We start from the raw sequence: 19,498 nt of genomic DNA, 5'->3' as shown, positions 1-19,498 counted from the left end.
ATATTAAAAAAACTAAAAAAATAAAAAATAAATCCCTACGCTTAGAACTGTACCCACGGAATACCCGCGATATAAGCCTCATATTGATTGATTGATTGATTGAGTGTTGTACAGCATTGCAGTGCAGGTACAATAAAAAAAAACAAGAAAGGAAAGTTGTTGGAATGTTTATTTATTGACAAAACAAAACGTTACCTTCACAAATTTATCGACCCAGTGGTCTTTTAACCTTTGTCGTGGGTCCGTGTGGACCCAGAAGGGTGTTTAATTGCAAATATCTCTTAAACTAGTTGGACATTTTTAATGAGCTTGTAAGAATGCCTCAGGCACCTAAAAAGCTCTTATGTCCTAAAATTTCAGCGAGAAGTTAAAAAAAAAAAAGGTCAAATGTAGACTACAATAATCGTGGGGCCGTGCGGACCCATGTTTCTCAAAGAAGGAAAAGCGTGCATCTTTGAGAAGCGTGGGTCCGCACGGCCCCACGATGTCTTCCGGTGTGTGGTCGATAACCCGGACTGGCGAAGGTTAAGTGCACTGACAAACACTAATTAGACAACACTTATCTTGACAAAATGTTCTGCAGCTTGCAGTGAAGACACAAGCCAATGAAGCAATGATTGCTTCATCCCGCTGGGTCGACATATTTGTGAACGTAACGTTCCGACAACTTACCTTCCTTGTTGTTTTTCTCAATGTTGGAACGTTGGCAGTCTATTTGTTTTTGGATTTTATAGGCACAATCATTACACTTGGACATTATAAATTGTATTAGGCCAACAAAAAAAAAAAGGTCTGTTTAATAATAATAATAATAATAATACGAATATTTATAACGCGCACATATCTCACCAACAGGCGACTCAAGGCGCACATACACTCATTCACACACACGGAGACTTAAAGTCACTAGCACACACACACACACCATCAACCATTAAAATATGTACAGTTATTCAGGGTGGGATGGGGTGGGCAGTGTAGAATGCATGGATTATTTGGAAAAAAGGAATGTCTTGAGTGCAGATTTGAATGATTCGAGGGACTGTTGTTGACGGAGGGGGAGAGGTAGTGTGTTCCATTGGCTAGGTGCTTGGAAAGAAAATGAGCGTTGACCTGCTGTTTTGAGTTTGGTGTGGGGGATGTTGAGCTTGAGGGAGTCGGCAGATGATCTGAGTGCTCGTGAAGGGACATAGAGAGAGAGAGAGTCGGAGAGATAGGCAGGGGCGAGACCATGGAGGCATTTGTAGGTGAGAGTGTTGATTTTGTAGGTGATACGGGCAGGAACGGGCAACCAGTGGAGCTGATTTAGGAGGGGGGTGATGTGATCTCTCTTTTTCTTTCGTAAGACGAGACGGGCAGAGCTATTTTGAATGCGTTGGAGACGAGAGATAGAAGAAGAGGGAAGACCCGCCAAGAGAGAGTTACAATAGTCAAGACGTGAGAGAATGGTGGAAGTGACCAGTTTGGCGGTAGCATCTGTGGTGAGGTACTTGCGGATAGTGGCGATGCGGCGGAGTTGGAAGTAGCAGGTGCGAGAGACAGAAGAGATGTGTTGTTTCATGGAAAGGGTGTTGTCTAGAGTGACTCCGAGGTTTTTGACAGCAGAAGACAGAGGGACAGAAGAGTCAGAGAGTTGAAGAGAGTCGGAGGTGGCTTTGGAGAGTTTGGATGTAGTGCCTATTAGGATAGCTTCAGTTTTGTTGCTATTGAGCTGAAGTTTGTTTTCTGTCATCCAATTCTGCACGTCAGTGATAGTGTCAGAGATAGAGGAAAGAAGAGATTCAGACTGGTCAGGGGAAGAGCTGTTGTGAAGTTGAGAGTCGTCGGCAAAAGAGTGGTGGAGAACGTTGTGTCGGTCAAGGATGTGGTCAAGAGGTTGAGTGTAGAGAGTAAATAGTACAGGCCCAAGGACTGAGCCCTGAGGGACTCCGCACTCAAGCCTGATGGGGTCAGAGTTCAGTTTGTCAATCGAAACAGTCTGGTAGCGGTCGGTAAGATAAGAAGAGAACCAAGAAAGAGCTGTGCTATGGATACCAAAGGTGTGCTGAAGGCGTTGAAGGAGGATGTTGTGGTCGACTGTGTCAAAGGCCGCTGATAGATCAAGTAGAGCGACGGCAGAGATTTCAGCTTGGTCAGTGGCAAGGAGGAGATCATTAGTGATTTTGAGAAGGGCAGTTTCGGTGGAGTGGTGAGGACGATAGGCAGATTGAAGCGGAGAGAGAAGATTGTTGCAAAGAAGGTGAGAGTTGAGTTTACGGTAACACAGGCCAAAAAAATAGGGTCGGTAGGTCGGGATTTTTTTTTTTTTTCCAAAAAACCATATATTTACGTTATTTTTCTTTTTTGTTTTCTTTTCCCAAATGCCAAAAAAAAGTCTAGGGTCGAGCGAAAAAAATAGGGTCGGTCGGGTTACCGTAAACAGACTATTTTTTTGGGGGGGCCTTATATAATGTAGAAATCATATACTATATGATCCTGTGGGAGATACTGCTGGGTTGATGTATGTTCCATTTCTTCTTTTTAAAGACTTTTAATAAAGTGTAAATGTTCATAAATATAAAGCCTTGTTCAAATGTCTCTTTATTGTAAATTCATGCATTGTGGGATGTCTTGAAATGCAGAAGTATGTGTTTATGCTAGAATAAACATGTTAGAATGTATCAATCAGTAGAAAATTGTTTTTGTTTTTTTGTTAATTTTAAACAAAAATACTGTTACTACAGTATTTACTGCCTTCAGGTCAAAGTTGGCTATATGGCTTTAACAAAAAGTGGTTTTTTTTCTACAGTACATTCCTTTTTGTGCATATTCTTAAATCTTTTTTTGTTTTAGTTTTTTGTGTGGTATTTTTGTTTTGTTTTTGGAATCCATTTACTTAAATGTTTTTCTCATGAAATTGTCTGGTGCAATTCTCTGCATGTGGTGATTGAGTTGCACGTGTCATATATAAATGCAATGATGTCCACTTGTATTGATATGAGATGTGTTTGTGTGTGTGTGTTATTTTTATCACTTTATTATTTTTTGCTCAAGTTTGTTTCTAATTCATGTGAAAGTATTAAAAACAAAATATACCCCAGGTCTTAATTTCCTTTCTCACCTTGCGAACACACACATACACACATCACATCCACCACACAACCTCTCCTCCACCCCCCACCCTCCCCACTCTACTGTGACACACATGCACTCTCACAGCACAGCATTCACAATAAAACACAGTACACCTGCTGACAGGCACGCACAGCAGCTAACTAAATTGCATTGCATATCATGTCAAGTTACTAGCTGCTGAGCATCATCGATAATCACCTTTGTTGAATAAATGTCGATGTTTCTGCTGTTCTTACCACACACACAAAATATATAAATATAGGGCTTTATAAGCACATTCGTGATTAAAACTCCGCACAAAAGAAAACTCACAAGAAGCGCTGCTTTGATCGATACAACGAGAGCCCAAAGTATTTCATCTCTCTTGCAGACAATCACACACACATACTTCACTGGTAGAAAGAATTGTTTATCTGAGCGCAATACGCGAATCCGTACCCTGGGGTTGCACAACCCAAGATACGTCGTCTGCAACCGCAGAAGATGCAGACAGCTTCCGGCATTTATGAATGGAATGGTCACTTCTGCGCATGCGTTTGGCATTTTCATAAAGATGGCGGATAAAGCAGCCAGAAGTGTGGTGGGTTCGGGGGATCAGCCTGTCCCCATGAAGTTATTTGCGACATGGGAAGTGGAAAAATCATCACCCAACTGCATACCAAGGTAAATGAATTCTTTACTTTTCAGTCACATCAATAACAGGTGCAATCGAGCTACGCAGAGCGGACACACATCAACTGCTTATGACCATTGGTTTGTTATCATCGCTGTCTGGTCATCGAGATTCGAGCATCATCGATTCGTCACCTTCGCCTCAAGACCTTGCAAATGATATGCATTAAATGCAATAAAGATTGATGTCCCACAGTTTTACAGCCGGTTGAATACATCTGTCGATCCGCGGTAGTGGACAGGATGAACGAAACGATTAGGTGTAGACTAGGCTACTTCGTTTGTGTGGGTCGTTCTTGGTTCCAGTTGTGATTAGTTAGTGTTACGGAAGGTTGAGGATTGGCGGGGAGTGGCGTCTGCTACTGCAGCTCACCTTCTTACCTACGCTTTAATATTTGAGTCTTGAATCATGAGCTGTAGTACACCTTCATACCTGATCCTTTCAATGTAAGATTATGAACTATTTCGTTTGGTCTTTAAAGCTTGCGACAGCAATGTTTTGTGGAAAATTGTTCATAGAACTTAAGACTAGTCAGTTAGAATAACAAGGGACAAAACGTCATTTTTGCTATTTTTAAGGCTGAGCACTACTTGACAAAAAATGGTATTTGGTTCAGGAAAAATCTTATCCTGATACATTATAATCATAAAAAGCTAAAAGTAAAAGTGACACATTATTGATTGATACTTACTTATACTTTTTGTAGTCAGTCACGAAGCAGTGATCATAGTTGTGGTGAGGTTGAATACTTGAAAGGGCAATGACTGAATGAGACACAATGCTCTGAAGCAGTGACAAAGCTGCAGGACGTGATGTCAGGATTAAAAAGTACAAAGCCAAAGGAAATCCTAAATCAGATAGTAATGTTTATTTTATATGACAGTAGTAGATGAACCCATGGAATCTATTAGTTGCTGCAGTTCTGATGTCTTACATGAGCTTTGATTTGAACAGTAATGGAATGGCCTCGAAAGCTTCCTCCGCTTGTGAGAATGTGTGGTATTTTATCCTGTAGGAACAACAGCGGAGTTTGGGGCTATTTGAAATACATTTCAGTGTTGATGCCATATCCTCAAATATGATTTTATATTGAATATGCCAGAAAATGAAATTAAAGAGAATAAGATTAAAAAGATGAATGTTTTCAGTTTGACCTCTTTGCATGACCATCACAAATCATACCACATGCACTGGTCATGACACAGTGTGGTACACTGTCAGCCAGTGTCGCTTTGGGATCTGTTATTTGACCAAGCACATGTGTATTCAAGTGGATGATTTCAGCCTTCAATCATCTCTGATTTCTGAAGCACTACCACCACATGATGGATGGATCTTGATAAAGGCTGAAGCTAACCCCCTATGACTCTGTATGAGCATTATTATAGTGGGTTTCATTCTGCAAAATGCAAATTAGCTAGGGTTTTTGTTTGTTGTCAGTGCACAAACACTAAATCAAAACAATGTTTTGCATAAGAAGAACAATATAACCAAACATATTAGGGATTGGCATCACAAGAATAGAAAAAATGGACTAAAAGATTTGCTCTCCCCTATAACTGTGTGTGAAGATGACCTCATGAGTGCAGTAATTAGTTAACAAATTGGGTAATAGAATATAACATGACTTCTCAGCCAATGATTGAGGGCCTAAGGGACATGATCACATCAGCAATGCATAGACAGCTCCGATGTGTATACGTTCGAACAAAAAGAGCCCAATATTGAGCGGACTTTCTGCAGAAAACACAGATTTGAGCTAAGGCCAAACAAAAATATGTTTGTTTTGGGTAACCTGACCCACCCTATTTTTTCCCGCCGACCCTAAAACTGTTTTCATTTCTAAAACTAAAAAAATTTTTTTTTTTAAAAAGCCGACCTACCGACCGTATTTTTGGTCATGTTACCTCAACCAACATATATTTTTGTTTGGCCTAATATATACACTTGGATGTCGGTCGTTTGAAGGTTGATTAAAGATTCTTGTGATAGCAACTTATTGAAGAGAATTGTAATAACCACAATCTATGTGAATATTAATACAGCAGCTGCAGCATTATTACAGTTGCACTCTTTCATGGTCCTTTTATTGCAACATTTTATATATTTGTATGCTTTCTTCAGAAGTAGTTTAAATGATGTTGTTTGATATGATTAGATATTGTTTTGCTTCAAATTGTTACTGCGATTTTCCAACATCAAGACTTTTTGCAATCGCGATGACAGTTTCTCCCTTTTTGTGTCTGTTCACAACATTCACTCGATTTTCGAGAGTTAAATATTTTATTTTATTTGTAGACGCCATGTCGATCTCCACTGCTCTTCTGTCCAAAGACTGTCTATTCTGACTGAGTTGAACGGTGTATGTTGGTCACGTGAGTTTGTTTTCTCGATGATTGGTTTGTGATGTTTACTCAGCCCACCCAACCATCACACCTCTCAGCGGTTTAGTGCCTTTGCTTACGCTTGTCAGTGATGCGTTACGCTGACTGCGAGTCTTGGCTTTGTCTGACAAAGTCGTTACACAAGCTGTTAGGTCGGTCCTTAGACGTTAGAGCGGGGTGGTCGCTACACTGGTGACAACTATAATATAAGGAAACACATCGGTTAAAAAAAAAGGGTCGTTGTGGCGGGGTAGTCGTTAGAGAGGGGGGTCCTTGTGAGGGGTTCCACTGTATTGTTGCTGCTTGCAAATTAAAGTAGCAAGTTTTAGTCTTTGTTGGTCTTCATCTCTCTGAACTCCCCCCCCACCCACCACCACTCACACACCCACTCCGTTTTCCTTCCACTGACATTGTTGTAAGTTGTAACCTCCTAAAGTCCCATCACCCTTTTATCCTTTTCTACCTTGCTTTGAATTACTAGTTACATTTTGTATTTTGATCTGATATTTTATGTAAGGGTATTACTAATTAGCTTTTTTTTCATCTTGACAGCTGTACCTGTATGAAGCAATTCCTGTTTCACTATTTAGTCTTAAAATCCTAACAAACCTAACAGACTGTTTCCATTGTGTGTGACTTTAGCTCTTTATCAGTGTCCAATGGATTTTTTAATCATGCAAGGGTTAAACTATAAGGATTTTAAATATAAGGCGGGTTTCTTAAAATAAATGTATGAGGTTTTTTTTAAACCAGCTGCTGTCAAAGTTATGAGTCACAGACATAGGTCTTCTTTTGATTTGGTAGAGCAAGATGTTATCTTCAGAGCTCTGTGAACTTGAAATAACCCCAATTTTGATCAGGAAGGAGAAAAGAGATGTAGAGCATGCTAGCTGGTCATGTATGCCACTTTGCATTCACTTTTCCAACAACAGATTTGTAAGTTATTTTTCAAAGCCCCGTCTGAAGGGGTTTTGACTGGTCAAAATAAGCACTCAAATGTAGAAAGGATCTTAAAGGATTACAGGACCGTGCACACTGCACAAAATGTGATCTTATTAGTTGTGTGTATACACATACATAATCTGTCCAAGTTAATCACGCGTCAGTACTAATATGCTAACCAGAGTTTGTTTAAAGAGGAAGTAACCATAATGTCAAGTCTCGTGGAGTATCATTGATTTGAAGCTTCACTGACTTATGTAAAATACTTCAAATTTAGAACTCACAAGGAAAGCGCATGAAAAGTAAAGCACATGAGCTGCCCTTAAATTGGGATTATGTTGCACTTTAGCAGAGCTTCTTGGTGACATTTGAAAAGCAATTTATCAAGCCTGCTGTAGATCTATAGCAAATTACTCAGAGGCATGATCACCCATTATTCAGATGTCAACTGAGTTTAAACTCATTGCCTTCCAGGTACGGATATATCCGTACCCACTCATTTGGCTCTATCTGAACAGGTACGGATATATTCGCTCAGACTGTTACTGTGTTAGCTTCAGTCGCTTCCTGTAACGTCGATCTAACGCCAGCATTCCAGCGTGTTGATACACAGTTTCTACACAGCTACTACAATTCTGAGTGACCTACTGCAGCACAGCTGGTCTCGGCTAAAAACAAATTGCTCAACATAGGTGGGGTAGAAAGTGTAAAGCCTTGACCTGTGTATGCCTGCTACTCTAGAAACCTCTTACTCTCAGACTTGAAGTGTTCCTCTCATTATTTAGCTTGGCTCAGAATCTATTACTATTGCTCAAGTGAAAAGCAAATATTGCCTTGCGCTTACTGTGTAATTTTTGATGAGGCACCATCATTATCTTCAGAGGAGTAGTAATTATCATCACATCATCTTGGAGCACTAAAGTGCTGTTTATGAGTGATTGTTTATGCATGGGGTTCCTCCTCAGCCAGTGGACAGTGTATGCACAGGTACTCAGAGTTGGGTAATGGCAGCCATGACAGTGCTTGGTGGTGCCTTTTTATTACCATGAAGTTCAGTGCATTCTCCCAGTAAGGTAATACATTGTACTACGTTGCAAGCCCCTGGAGCAAATTTTTGATTAGTGCTTTTGTGAACAATTGACAAGTGGCTCTATCCCATCTCCCCCCTTTCCCCGTCGCGATATAACCTTTGTGGTTGAAAACGACGTTAAACACCAAATAAAGAAAGAAAGAAATCTGAGAAAATACAGGTTTTAAAAAGGTGGGAGTCTTAAAATACCAGGGTCACATTTACAGATGTCCTGCAGGCATGGGAATTGTCCGCCGAATTTTTTTTTTGTTCCGCCGAAAATGCAAAAGTGTCCGCCGAAAAAATAAAGGGGGGAGGCACACAAAAAAAGCACCGGTTACTTTGGCCTTTGCGCAAATGCCCGCGAAAACTTTCCGTACTTTGTTCACGCACTGCTACCGCCCGCCTCAGTTATACTTGAACTTTTATGTTTGAAAGTAAACCAGATTGCACAGATTGTGTTACAAGTTACATTTTCCTGTTTGTCTCAACAGATCAATTTTTTTTACAAATTTAAACCATATAATACATGTATATATTTTTTTTCTTCAAAAAAGCAAAAATTGGTACATTTTTGTACTAAAAACTCTGATTCTAAAAACAGAATTTAATGGCAAAATTGGAGCTCAGATGACACCAGATTGCACCATCTGGGTTCTTTGGAGAAAAAAATTTTTCGGGGGGGCATGCCCCCGGACCCCCCTAGTAAGGCTAGGCGCTTCGCGCCGTCGACTTGACGCTTCGCGTCTTCAGTTATAAATTTTCAGCCTTTTTTACAATTTTCAATTCCCATGCCTGGTTGTGAACAGAAAATGTGAGAAAATGGGGTCTTCAAAGGGAGGGATCAAGTCTTAAATTAGGTTGTCTTAAAAGGGTGTTCCACTGTACATGCTGCTGATGCACGGACTTTGCTGTCAGTTATTTTCTTTGCCAGATTTGCTGGAATGACCTCGAAAGCTTCACCCACTGTGTGAATGTGTGGCATTTTATCCTGTAGGAAAAACAGCGGAGTTTGGGGCTATTTGAAATACGTTTCAGTGTTGAATCATAGGCTGCGGATGCCGCATCCTCGGTATGATTTTATATTGAATATGCCAGAAAATGAAATGAAAGAGAATAAGATTAAAAAGATGAATGTTTTTAGTTGAAGGTTTCCCCTTTGTTGTCATCTTTTTCTTCTAGTTTTTCTGTTTCTTCTTCTACTACTTCTTGCACCTGTTCACAGTCACACCCATCCCTACCCTCCACCCTTATTCCATCCCACATTTGCTTGATAATGCCAAGAGGTAAAAGCTCTGCACTTGTTCTACCTCATGGTGTTTGCACCTGTATGCTATTAAATGCATTTGCACACGAGGCAAAATGGCAGTAAATCAGCTACTCAGCAGAAGCAGAATTAAGAGCAAAGGAATTTTCTCTGCAGAGAAACAACTGTAGTGCAGACTTATTACTTAAACATTAGCAGGCCTGAAAGTGACGAGTATTTTACTCGCCATGGCGAGTAGAAATACGTAACTGGCGAGTAGAAATGCTCATCTACTCGCCAAATGCAAGTAACGTTGCTGAACAAATTGATGGTTTGGCTAGTAAAGTTTGCTCTGGCTAGTCAATTTTCAGGATCACTTAGTCAAAGGCGAGTACACTATTTGTTGGACTTTCAGGGCTGATTAGTTGAGTGGAATGCACAGAACAACTATTGTATAAGTTCCATATCTCTAGTTGCACTCAGTTTCTATCACCGGCCCCTTTTTCCTCGGCCACAAAAATGGTATGACATAATACACAAATGGTATAATTTATAACCAGTGGTTGTGTGCTGCGGCAGCTGCTGTTTGAAAGGGAAACACCTGTTGCTTTTGACAGACCTATACACATTCCAGGGTGCATGCTGTTCGTTTCATAGCAGTGTGGAATTTGTGTCTATTGTTAACGCTCTTTTGCATCTGTTGGTCATTGTTTCAATACTTTCATTCTTTTTACTTTGAATTTGTTCTTTCTTTCTTTCTGTTCTTCTGTCTTTCTTGTTTGACTGAGCTAACTGGATATGGTTTGTGTACACAGATAATTATCTGTTGGGATAGATTATTGGAGATATAAAGTAAGTTTTAATGGTAAATGTGTTTTAATCAGACAGCTTTGGGAAGTACTACTTGCAAATAATTTGACAATCTCAATGCTAGTGTCAGAAAATTGTTGGTAAAGGAAATGCGTTCCCCTGTTCAACCAAGCCTTATTGGATGTGGCTCAGTGCAGCTGTATAGGTAAATATAATCAGCTGTATAGGTAAATATAATCAGCTGTATAGGTAAATATAATCAGCTGTATAGGTAAATATAATCAGCTGCAACATAAAAATTCCTTAGATGCAGGGGTGTGGGAATTGTGCATCCTGCCCCGCAGGCATGTACAACCATAAAACAGTGCATTACATTATTGCCCCTGGAACATTAATTACTGCAGTATATATGTCTCTCCCTTCTGCACCGGCAACAGGTATTAGCATTTGTTTTTTTACTCATATGTATACATGCATGCACTTGTACAAAGATCTTACCTGCTGGATGCACAGTTAAACACAGTCAGACATGATTAAATATTCCCCTTTTATAACAACATGGATTGTTAGCAAACGAGAAGAAGATAACATGGATTGTTTAATTGAGCAGAAAATGCATGGGGTATAATATTAATAGAACAGCCAGTTTTACAGGGTTGTGCTTCCGGGAACATGTAACTGTGGCAGTAATTTTCTTCAGCAAATATTCCCACTGTGACATTTTCCGACAAGTTTTCATCTCCTGTTTGAATAAAAGAAGTTCCAACTGTCAGCAGTGACATTATTATAGTAGATTCTCCCTGATAGTTTTGAAACACCCAATTTAAAGGCTGCAGGCTTACCATAATACCCCCCCCACCCCCACCCCCACCCCTACCCCACGACCTCTCTTGTTGCTGTTACACTCAAGACCCTGCTTTAAGAGATTTCCCATTCAGAATGTTTGTAAATGTAAGCCCATGTTGAAAACTCACTCTCTTTGAAGATTGGACTTTCTCTGATTTTTGACAGCCTTGTGGGGGGGGGGGGGGGGGATCCACAGGATCAAGCCATTCAGTGATGTTGACCTCAGGCTTGGTGTTCTGGGTGCTACATGTGAGCTGCTGCCGGTCATAATCTGCTGCAACATAAACATTCCTTGGATGCCAGGGCAATCAAAGTTTGCACTCTGCACCAGGGGGTGCAAACTCATAAAACGCTGGGTTCAATTGCTGCCCCAGGTGCTAATTAGTGCAATTAACATATTTCTACATCGCAATGTTCTAATTCTTCTATACATGATGCATAAACCCCTTCTTTCGGAGGTTCCCAATTTTCATAACATTTAATTGCTAGATACAGTGCTAACACAACTCAATCATCTTCATGATTGCCTAAATAAAGCTAATTTATTTTCTCTCTCTCTCTCTCTCTCTCTCTCTCTCTCTCTCTCTCTCTCTCTCTCTCTCTCTCTCTCTCTCTCTCTCTCTCTCTCTCTCTCTCTCTCTCTCTCTCTCTCTCTCTCTCTCTCTCTCTCTCTCTCTCTTTGCCTCTCTCTCTCCCTCTGTGCATTGCCTGTCTGTTGGTTATTCACGACCATTGTTCAATATTCTAAACTGTGTTTAGATTGCTTATTTCTATCTCAGGTTATGTACCATGACCCTGACACGATTGCACGTGCTGAAGCCACTGGACAACGAGTTGACATCACTAGTTGTGGCTGTGAAGATGCAGGTATGGCTTCTGTCAATCATTTTCATCTGCAGTCTCTGACTCTCTTCAACTCTCTCTCCAGCTCTCCTCTGTGACTGTGCGCCCCCCCCCCCCCCCCCCCCCCTATCTCTCTCTTTCTCTCTTCCTAACATTTCACTCAATTGTTTTGAGCCCCAACCCTCCTAGACACACATGCACACAAACGCGCGCACACAGACCTGTACTTTTGGATGTTCATTTGTATATAAAAAAAAAAATTAAACATGTGTCCAGATGTTAAACAGTGACAGAGTAATCATACATTCCTTGAACATTGTGCATTGGGGTATGAAACATGTGTACATAGTAATGACTCCTTTCATCAAATGGAAACAGTAAAGTCAAACTGTAGTGTCAGAGATTCACAGCAATTTTTCTTCTTTATTCAGGTATATGTGTGTGTGTTACCTTTAATTCTGTTGCTGTGTTGTGATCAGATTAGACTTTTCCTCTCTGTGACCAGTGATGCGTAACAAAAGGAAAAGGCAGCGCTTGTTTGCAATACCTTGTACAATCTAATGTGTAAAGCTGTTGTTTTGTGATTTGTGCTGCTAACAGTGATCTCAATCTTCAAATTCACTTTAGAGCTTTGTATGTGCAATAATTCAGCACTAACTCCACTGAAAAACACGCCACAATCTGTGTTTGTTGCAGTACTACGAAGCCTTCACCAAAATTGTGAGTTCTTTTGGGTAGTATTGTTTTTACTGTACAGTCAAACTTGTCCATAACGACCCCCCAAGGGACCGACCAAAAGTGGACGCTATGGACAGGTGGTCGCTTATGGAAAGGTGAATCATATAGAATAAAAACTTGTTTGGGATCCTCTGGATGGTCGTTGTGGACACGTTGTCGCTATGGAACGGTGAATCATATAGAATAAAAACTTGTTTGGGATCCTCTGGATGGTCGTTGTGGACACGTTGTCGCTATGGAACGGTGAATCATATAGAATAAAAACTTGTTTGGGATCCTCTGGATGGTCGTTGTGGACACGTTGTCGCTATGGAACGGTGAATCATATAGAATAAAAACTTGTTTGGGATCCTCTGGATGGTTGCTGTGGGCAGGTGGTGGCTTGAGAGGTGGTCGCAAGGGCAGGTTTGACTGTATTATTTGTTTCAAATAATGTTTTGCATTTTATAGTTTGTTGCAGATTGTGTGCATGCATCACCAAGTTGACTAGAAGAGCACCACTGTTCTGCAGTTTTTTGTTTGTTCTTGCTGTTTTTTGGTTTGTTTTGTTCGTTTTTCTGTTGCTGTGTTTTAGTTAACGTACATTTCAAAGCCACGGTGTTTTTGTTCCAGAACTCCAAGCGCATTCTTCGTTCCAACGAAATTAACGTCCCACCAGCAGGTGTCTTTGACACGGGACTGGACTTATCATTTTCTCTGCAGGTGAGAATAAACCATGTTCGGAAATAACTCTGTCAGGATTTTCAAGTGGTGTGGCAGAGTAAAGTAAGCTATATCACCTTTTATAGAGGCAAGCTTTTCAAAGCGAGGCGAAGCAAGTATACCTGTCGTGCCGAATTCACGGAATTGCCGAATTCGCGGAATCGGCAACATTTTTGCCCATTTCGCGTAATCGGCAAAATGGTGCCCATTACGTGAAATCGGCAGCGTTTTGCCGAAAATGCGGAAAGACTTTTAAAATTTGCCCATTTCGCAAAAGCGACAGCCAGTCTGTTACTTTTTGTGTCACCAGAACATTGCATTAACATTGCTTTACCTCCCTACTATGTTTTGTATGGTCTATGTTGGTCTGTGTCGAGCATAACTTCGGAAATGCACGAAAACTACACTTTCTGCAATAACTTGCCATAACTTATCGATTATTGCAATATCTATCCATTCGAGTATCTAGTTGTCTAAGTGTGATGATGTCCCAGGCATTTGAGAACTCTGCAGTGATATACAGTGTGCGTGTAATATGATACCCTTTTCTTGCGTTAATATACTCATTGGAGTTCACGGTGACGATTCATTGCAGCAATGATCACTGGCCTGCAGTGTTTGCTGATGACATATTTTTGACGTAGGGTTTGGCTTGGGGTCATATGAATTTAGGAAAACGCATGTGTTTAGCGATCACTACCTGTTAGTGTGAAGTGTAATTAGTACTAATAACCAGTGTGAAGTGTAATTAGTATTAATAACCGTGCAGTAAATTGTCAACAGGGAACTAGATACAAGCAGGAAATCAATTAGCATTTGAAGTACAAATGAAAGAAAATAGTTTTGGCCAGTTTGAAAGAAAGTTGAATGAGAAATACAGTGGAAGCCCTCTCTAGCGACCTTGAAAATGTTGACAAAAATCGGTCCTTCCTCTCTAGCGACATTGAAAATGTTGACAAAAATCGGTCCTTCCTCTCTAGCGACATTGAAAATGTTGACAAAAATCGGTCCTTATGGAGGGGGGTCCTTACAGAGGGCGGGGTCAGGGGGCCACAAAGAAAGTCAGATTTTCTTAAAAAAAGAAAACAGAGGCGTTTGAGTTGCTGACGACCGTTCCCTCAAGCAAACTGCTTCGATTTCATGTTTGACATTGTCCATGGTGTCCCCCATTTCCGGTGCATGTACTACCCTGGCCAAGTTTCCTCTCAAGACATCAAAGAGACAGCCCCATAGGTTAAAATCCCCATAGGTTAAAATCCCCATAGGTTAAACTCCGTCACTGCAGGAAGTGTTTCCTCTCTCAGATATGAAAGGGGAACCACCTCTCATAGCTAAAACTGGGTCGCAGATCGGAAAATTCTTTTTTTCTGGCAGCCAGGAACCAATCCCAAACCTTTTCATTTACGTCAGAGTATGTTGTCTTCTGCCGCTTTGATCGCATTCGATCGGCATTGTCACCACTTTCCCACCTTTTCAGAATGTTTTCTTTGTCTTGGATAATTCTTTGAATTTGCGATTTTCCAACATCAAGACTTTTTGCAATCGCGATGGCAGTTTCTCCCTTTTTGTGTCTGTTCACAACATTCACTCGATTTTCGAGAGTTGAATATTTTATTTTATTTGTAGACGCCATGTCGATCTCCACTGCTCTTCTGTCCAAAGACTGTCTATTCTGACTTGAGTTGAACGGTGTATGTTGGTCACGTGAGTTTGTTTTCTCGATGATTGGTTTGTGATGTTTACTCAGCCCACCCAACCATCACACCTCTCAGCGGTTTAGTGCCTTTGCTTACGCGAGACAGTTATAACTGGTTATAACCGGTTTGTCAGTGATGCGTTACGCTGACTGAGAGTCTTGGCTTTGTCTGACAAAGTCGTTACACAAGCTGTTAGGTCGGTCCTTAGACGTTAGAGCGGGGTGGTCGCTACACTGGTGACAACTATATAAGGAAACACATCGGTTAAAAAAAAAGGGTCGTTGTGGCGGGGTAGTCGTTAGAGAGGGGGGTCCTTGTGAGGGGTTCCACTGTACAGGAAAGATTAATATTACAAATAATATTAGCTTTATTGATGAATAATTCTCAGAGTTGTGATTTTAAGTTTGTTTGTCTGTCAGTAAATTAATACATATTTGTATGTTTGTTTCTAAAGTGGAAACCCCCTTTTACAACTTTAAAAAATCTAAAAAAAATCAGGTCTTAATAGTTAGGGAGTCTTAAAATGGAGGTAAATATGCAGGTTCTATGAACAGAAACATCTAGGAGAGTAAATCAGGTCTTAATAGTTAGGGAGTCTTAAAATGGAGGTAAATATGCAGGTTCAATGAACAGAAACATCTAGGAAAGTAAATCAGGTCTTTATAGTTAGGGAGTCTTAAAATGGAGGTAAATATGCAGGTTCTATGAACAGAAACATCTAGGAGAGTAAATCAGGTCTTTATAGTTAGGGAGTCTTAAAATGGAGGTAAATATGCAGGTTCTATGAACAGAAACATCTAGGAAAGTAAATCAGGTCTTTATAGTTAGGGAGTCTTAAAATGGAGGTAAATATGCAGGTTCTATGAACAGAAACATCTAGGAAAGTAAATCAGGTCTTTATAGTTAGGGAGTCTTAAAATGGAGGTAAATATGCAGGTTCTATGAACAGAAACATCTAGGAAAGTAAATCAGGTCTTAATAGTTAGGGAGTCTTAAAATGGAGGTAAATATGCAGGTTCTATGAACAGAAACATCTAGGAAAGTAAATCAGGTCTTAATAGTTAGGGAGTCTTAAAATGGAGGTAAATATGCAGGTTCTATGAACAGAAACATCTAGGAGAGTAAATCAGGTCTTCATAGTTAGGGAGTCTTAAAATGGAGGTAAATATGCAGGTTCTATGAACAGAAACATCTAGGAAAGTAAATCAGGTCTTAATAGTTAGGGAGTCTTAAAATGGAGGTAAATATGCAGGTTCTATGAACAGAAACATCTAGGAAAGTAAATCAGGTCTTTATAGTTAGGGAGTCTTAAAATGGAGGTAAATATGCAGGTTCTATGAACAGAAACATCTAGGAAAGTAAATCAGGTCTTCAAGAGGAGGAAGTCTTAAATTGGGGGTCTTATAAAGGGGGTCCCACTATAAACATTTTCATTTGGTTAGCCTGTCAGTTGAGTGATGTGTTTGCTTGTAAACATTTTCATTTGGTTAGCCTGTCAGTTGAGTGATGTGTTTGCTTGTAAATATTTTCATTTGGTTAGCCTGTCAGTTGAGTGATGTGTTTGCTTGTAAACATTTTCATTTGGTTAGCCTGTCAGTTGAGTGATGTGTTTGCTTGTAAACATTTTCATTTGGTTAGCCTGTCAGTTGAGTGATGTGTTTGCTTGTAAATATTTTCATTTGGTTAGCCTGTCAGTTGAGTGATGTGTTTGCTTGTAAACATTTTCATTTGGTTAGCCTGTCAGTTGAGTGATGTGTTTGCTTGTAAACATTTTCATTTGGTTAGCCTGTCAGTTGAGTGATGTGTTTGCTTGTAAACATTTTCATTTGGTTAGCCTGTCAGTTGAGTGATGTGTTTGCTTGTAAACATTTTCATTTGGTTAGCCTGTCAGTTGAGTGATGTGTTTGCTTGTAAATATTTTCATGTGTAAATGTGTGTGTTGCAGTATCCTCACTTCTTGAAGAGAGACGGCAACAAGATGCTAGTGATGCTGCAGAGGCGCAAGAAATACAAAAACAGGACCATCTTGGGCTTCAAGACTCTGGCAATCGGCCATGTTAACATGTCACAGGTAAGCGCGCTTTTCTTTCATTTCATTTAATTGGAGAAAAAAAATGTAAAACGTTTTACACTGAACTGGAATCCATTTTGTTCGTTATCTTCTTCTTGGTTCATGGGCTGAAACTCCCACGTTCACTCATGTTTATGCACGAGTGGATTTTTACATGTATGACCGGTTTTTTGACTCACATGCGAAGCAAAAGTGAGTCTATGTACTCACCCGAGTCGTCCGTCCGTCCGGACGTCCGGAAAACTTTAACGTTGGATATTTCTTGGACACTATTCAGTCTATCAGTACCAAATTTGGCAAGATGGTGTATGATGACAAGGCCCCAAAAAACATACATAGCATCTTGACCTTGCTTCAAGGTCAAGGTCGCAGGGGCCATAAATGTTGCCTAAAAAACAGCTATTTTTCACATTTTTCACATTTTCTCTGAAGTTTTTGAGATTGAATACCTCACCTATATATGATATATAGGGCAAAGTAAGCCCCATCTTTTGATACCAGTTTGGTTTACCTTGCTTCAAGGTCAAGGTCACAGGAGCTCTTTAAAGTTGGATTGTATACATATTTTGAAGTGACCTTGACCCTGAACTATGGAAGATAACTGTTTCAAACTTAAAAATTATGTGGGGCACATGTTATGCTTTCATCATGAGACACATTTGGTCACATATGATCAAGGTCAAGGTCACTTTGACCCTTATGAAATGTGACCAAAATAAGGTAGTGAACCACTAAAAGTGACCATATCTCATGGTAGAAAGAGCCAATAAGCACCATTGTATTTCCTATGTCTTGAATTAACAGCTTTGTGTTGCATGACCTTGGATGACCTTGACCTTGGGTCAAGGTCACATGTAATTTGGTAGTAAAAATTTGTAAAGCATGTGAGTCGTATGGGCTTTGCCCTTCTTGTTTACCTTGCCATTCAGGCAGCATACGCTGATTTCGGGGTCGTTCATTATGATTGGCCATGTTAACATGTCGCAGGAAAGCACGCTTTTGTTTAGAATTTATTTTATTTTATTTTTTTTTTTTTACTTTTTGCATGAAACTGGAATGCATTTTTTTCCGTTTTATTTTATCTCTGTGATTTGTAACACCCATACCTCTTCTGAGGACAGAGTACGACTGCCTATGTAGCAGTATGATTGAAAACCGTTGTACATTACAGATGCTACAGGTAAACTTGGTAAAATGCTGAACATTTTAAGTCAACGCAAACACTGGATCTGGATGTTAAAGATAAACCCCAAAAAATGCTCAACGTTTCAATCAACACAAACACATGATGTGGGTGTTACAGGTAAACTGGACATTTACAAGTAAATCCAGTAAAATACTCAACGTTTCCAGCCAACGCAAACACATGGTGTGGGTGTTACAGGTAAACTGGACGTTTACAAGTAAATCCAGTAAAATGCTCAACATTTCCAACCAACACGCATACATGATGTGGGTGTTACAGGTAAACTGGATATTTACAGGTAAATCCAGTAAAATGCTCAACGTTTCCAGCCAACACAAATACATGATGTGGGTGTTACAGGTAAACTGGATATTTACAGGTAAATCCAGTAAAATACTCAACATTTCTAGTCAACACTAACACCGGGTGTGGATATTACAGGTACTGCAGCGGTCAGTGGACAACCGCCTCAACCTGTACAGTGACGCCAAGGAACAGACCAACCCTGTGGCCCAGCTGGCAGTGTCCGGCCTGTCCAGTCAGCCAGTTGACCACGAGGAGAACGGTCATCGCAAGCAGGCATCGTCCGATGTTGGTGAGTGCTCATAGCTGTTACAACTGTTTGCAGGCCTCGGTCTTCAGTCACTGACACAGGCTTTTTAGATCTGATGCAGTTAGTTGATGCCACATCATTTTAAGGATGCTGTGACCAAATAAAACAAAATTAGTAGGAATCTCAACACACACCTGGGCAGCGCTACTCTTGTTGCTGCAAGCTTTCCACTGGGAGGAAGCAACTTGAGTTTCCAGCAATGGGATAACAAAGTAATGGAAATGAAATGAATAATGAGATACAAGTTTGAAACTGTTGACGAGTAAAAGAAGTGCAAGTAGCCTTACCGAATGAAAGAAGTGCAAGGAGCCTTACCGAGTGAAAGAAGTGCAAGTAGCCTTACCGAGTGAAAGAAGTGCAAGTAGCCTTACCGAGTAAAAGAAGTGCAAGGAGCCTTACCGAGTGAAAGAAGTGCAAGTAGCCTTACCGAGTGAAAGAAGTGCAAGTAGCCTTACCAAGTGATAGAAGTGCAAGTAGCCTTACCGAGTGAAAGAAGTGCAAGTAGCCTTACCGAGTGAAAGAAGTGCACGTAGCCTTACTGAGTGAAAGAAGTGCAAGTAGCCT

The 19,498-nt window shown here is 40.3% G+C and overlaps 1 protein-coding gene across 1 annotated transcript in view; it reads left to right on the top strand.

Annotated features, from left to right (window-relative positions):
- The first annotated feature begins 3,663 nt into the window (after positions 1–3,663).
- LOC138952299 (phosphofurin acidic cluster sorting protein 1-like) overlaps positions 3,664–19,498 on the top strand; it is a 45,152-nt gene continuing 29,317 nt past the window's right edge. The window contains exons 1-5 of the mRNA XM_070323934.1: positions 3,664–3,777; positions 11,864–11,951; positions 13,278–13,367; positions 17,010–17,135; positions 18,763–18,916. Of these exons, the coding sequence (XP_070180035.1) occupies positions 3,668–3,777; positions 11,864–11,951; positions 13,278–13,367; positions 17,010–17,135; positions 18,763–18,916 (568 nt within the window). The 5' untranslated portion in view covers positions 3,664–3,667. The remainder of the gene's footprint in view (positions 3,778–11,863; positions 11,952–13,277; positions 13,368–17,009; positions 17,136–18,762; positions 18,917–19,498) is intronic.

This window comes from Littorina saxatilis, linkage group LG17 (genome assembly GCF_037325665.1).
Source record: "Littorina saxatilis isolate snail1 linkage group LG17, US_GU_Lsax_2.0, whole genome shotgun sequence".
Taxonomy (NCBI): Eukaryota; Metazoa; Mollusca; class Gastropoda; order Littorinimorpha; family Littorinidae; genus Littorina; species Littorina saxatilis.
Note: the sequence above shows the minus strand (reverse complement) of the source record. Positions and strands in the feature narration are given on the sequence as shown.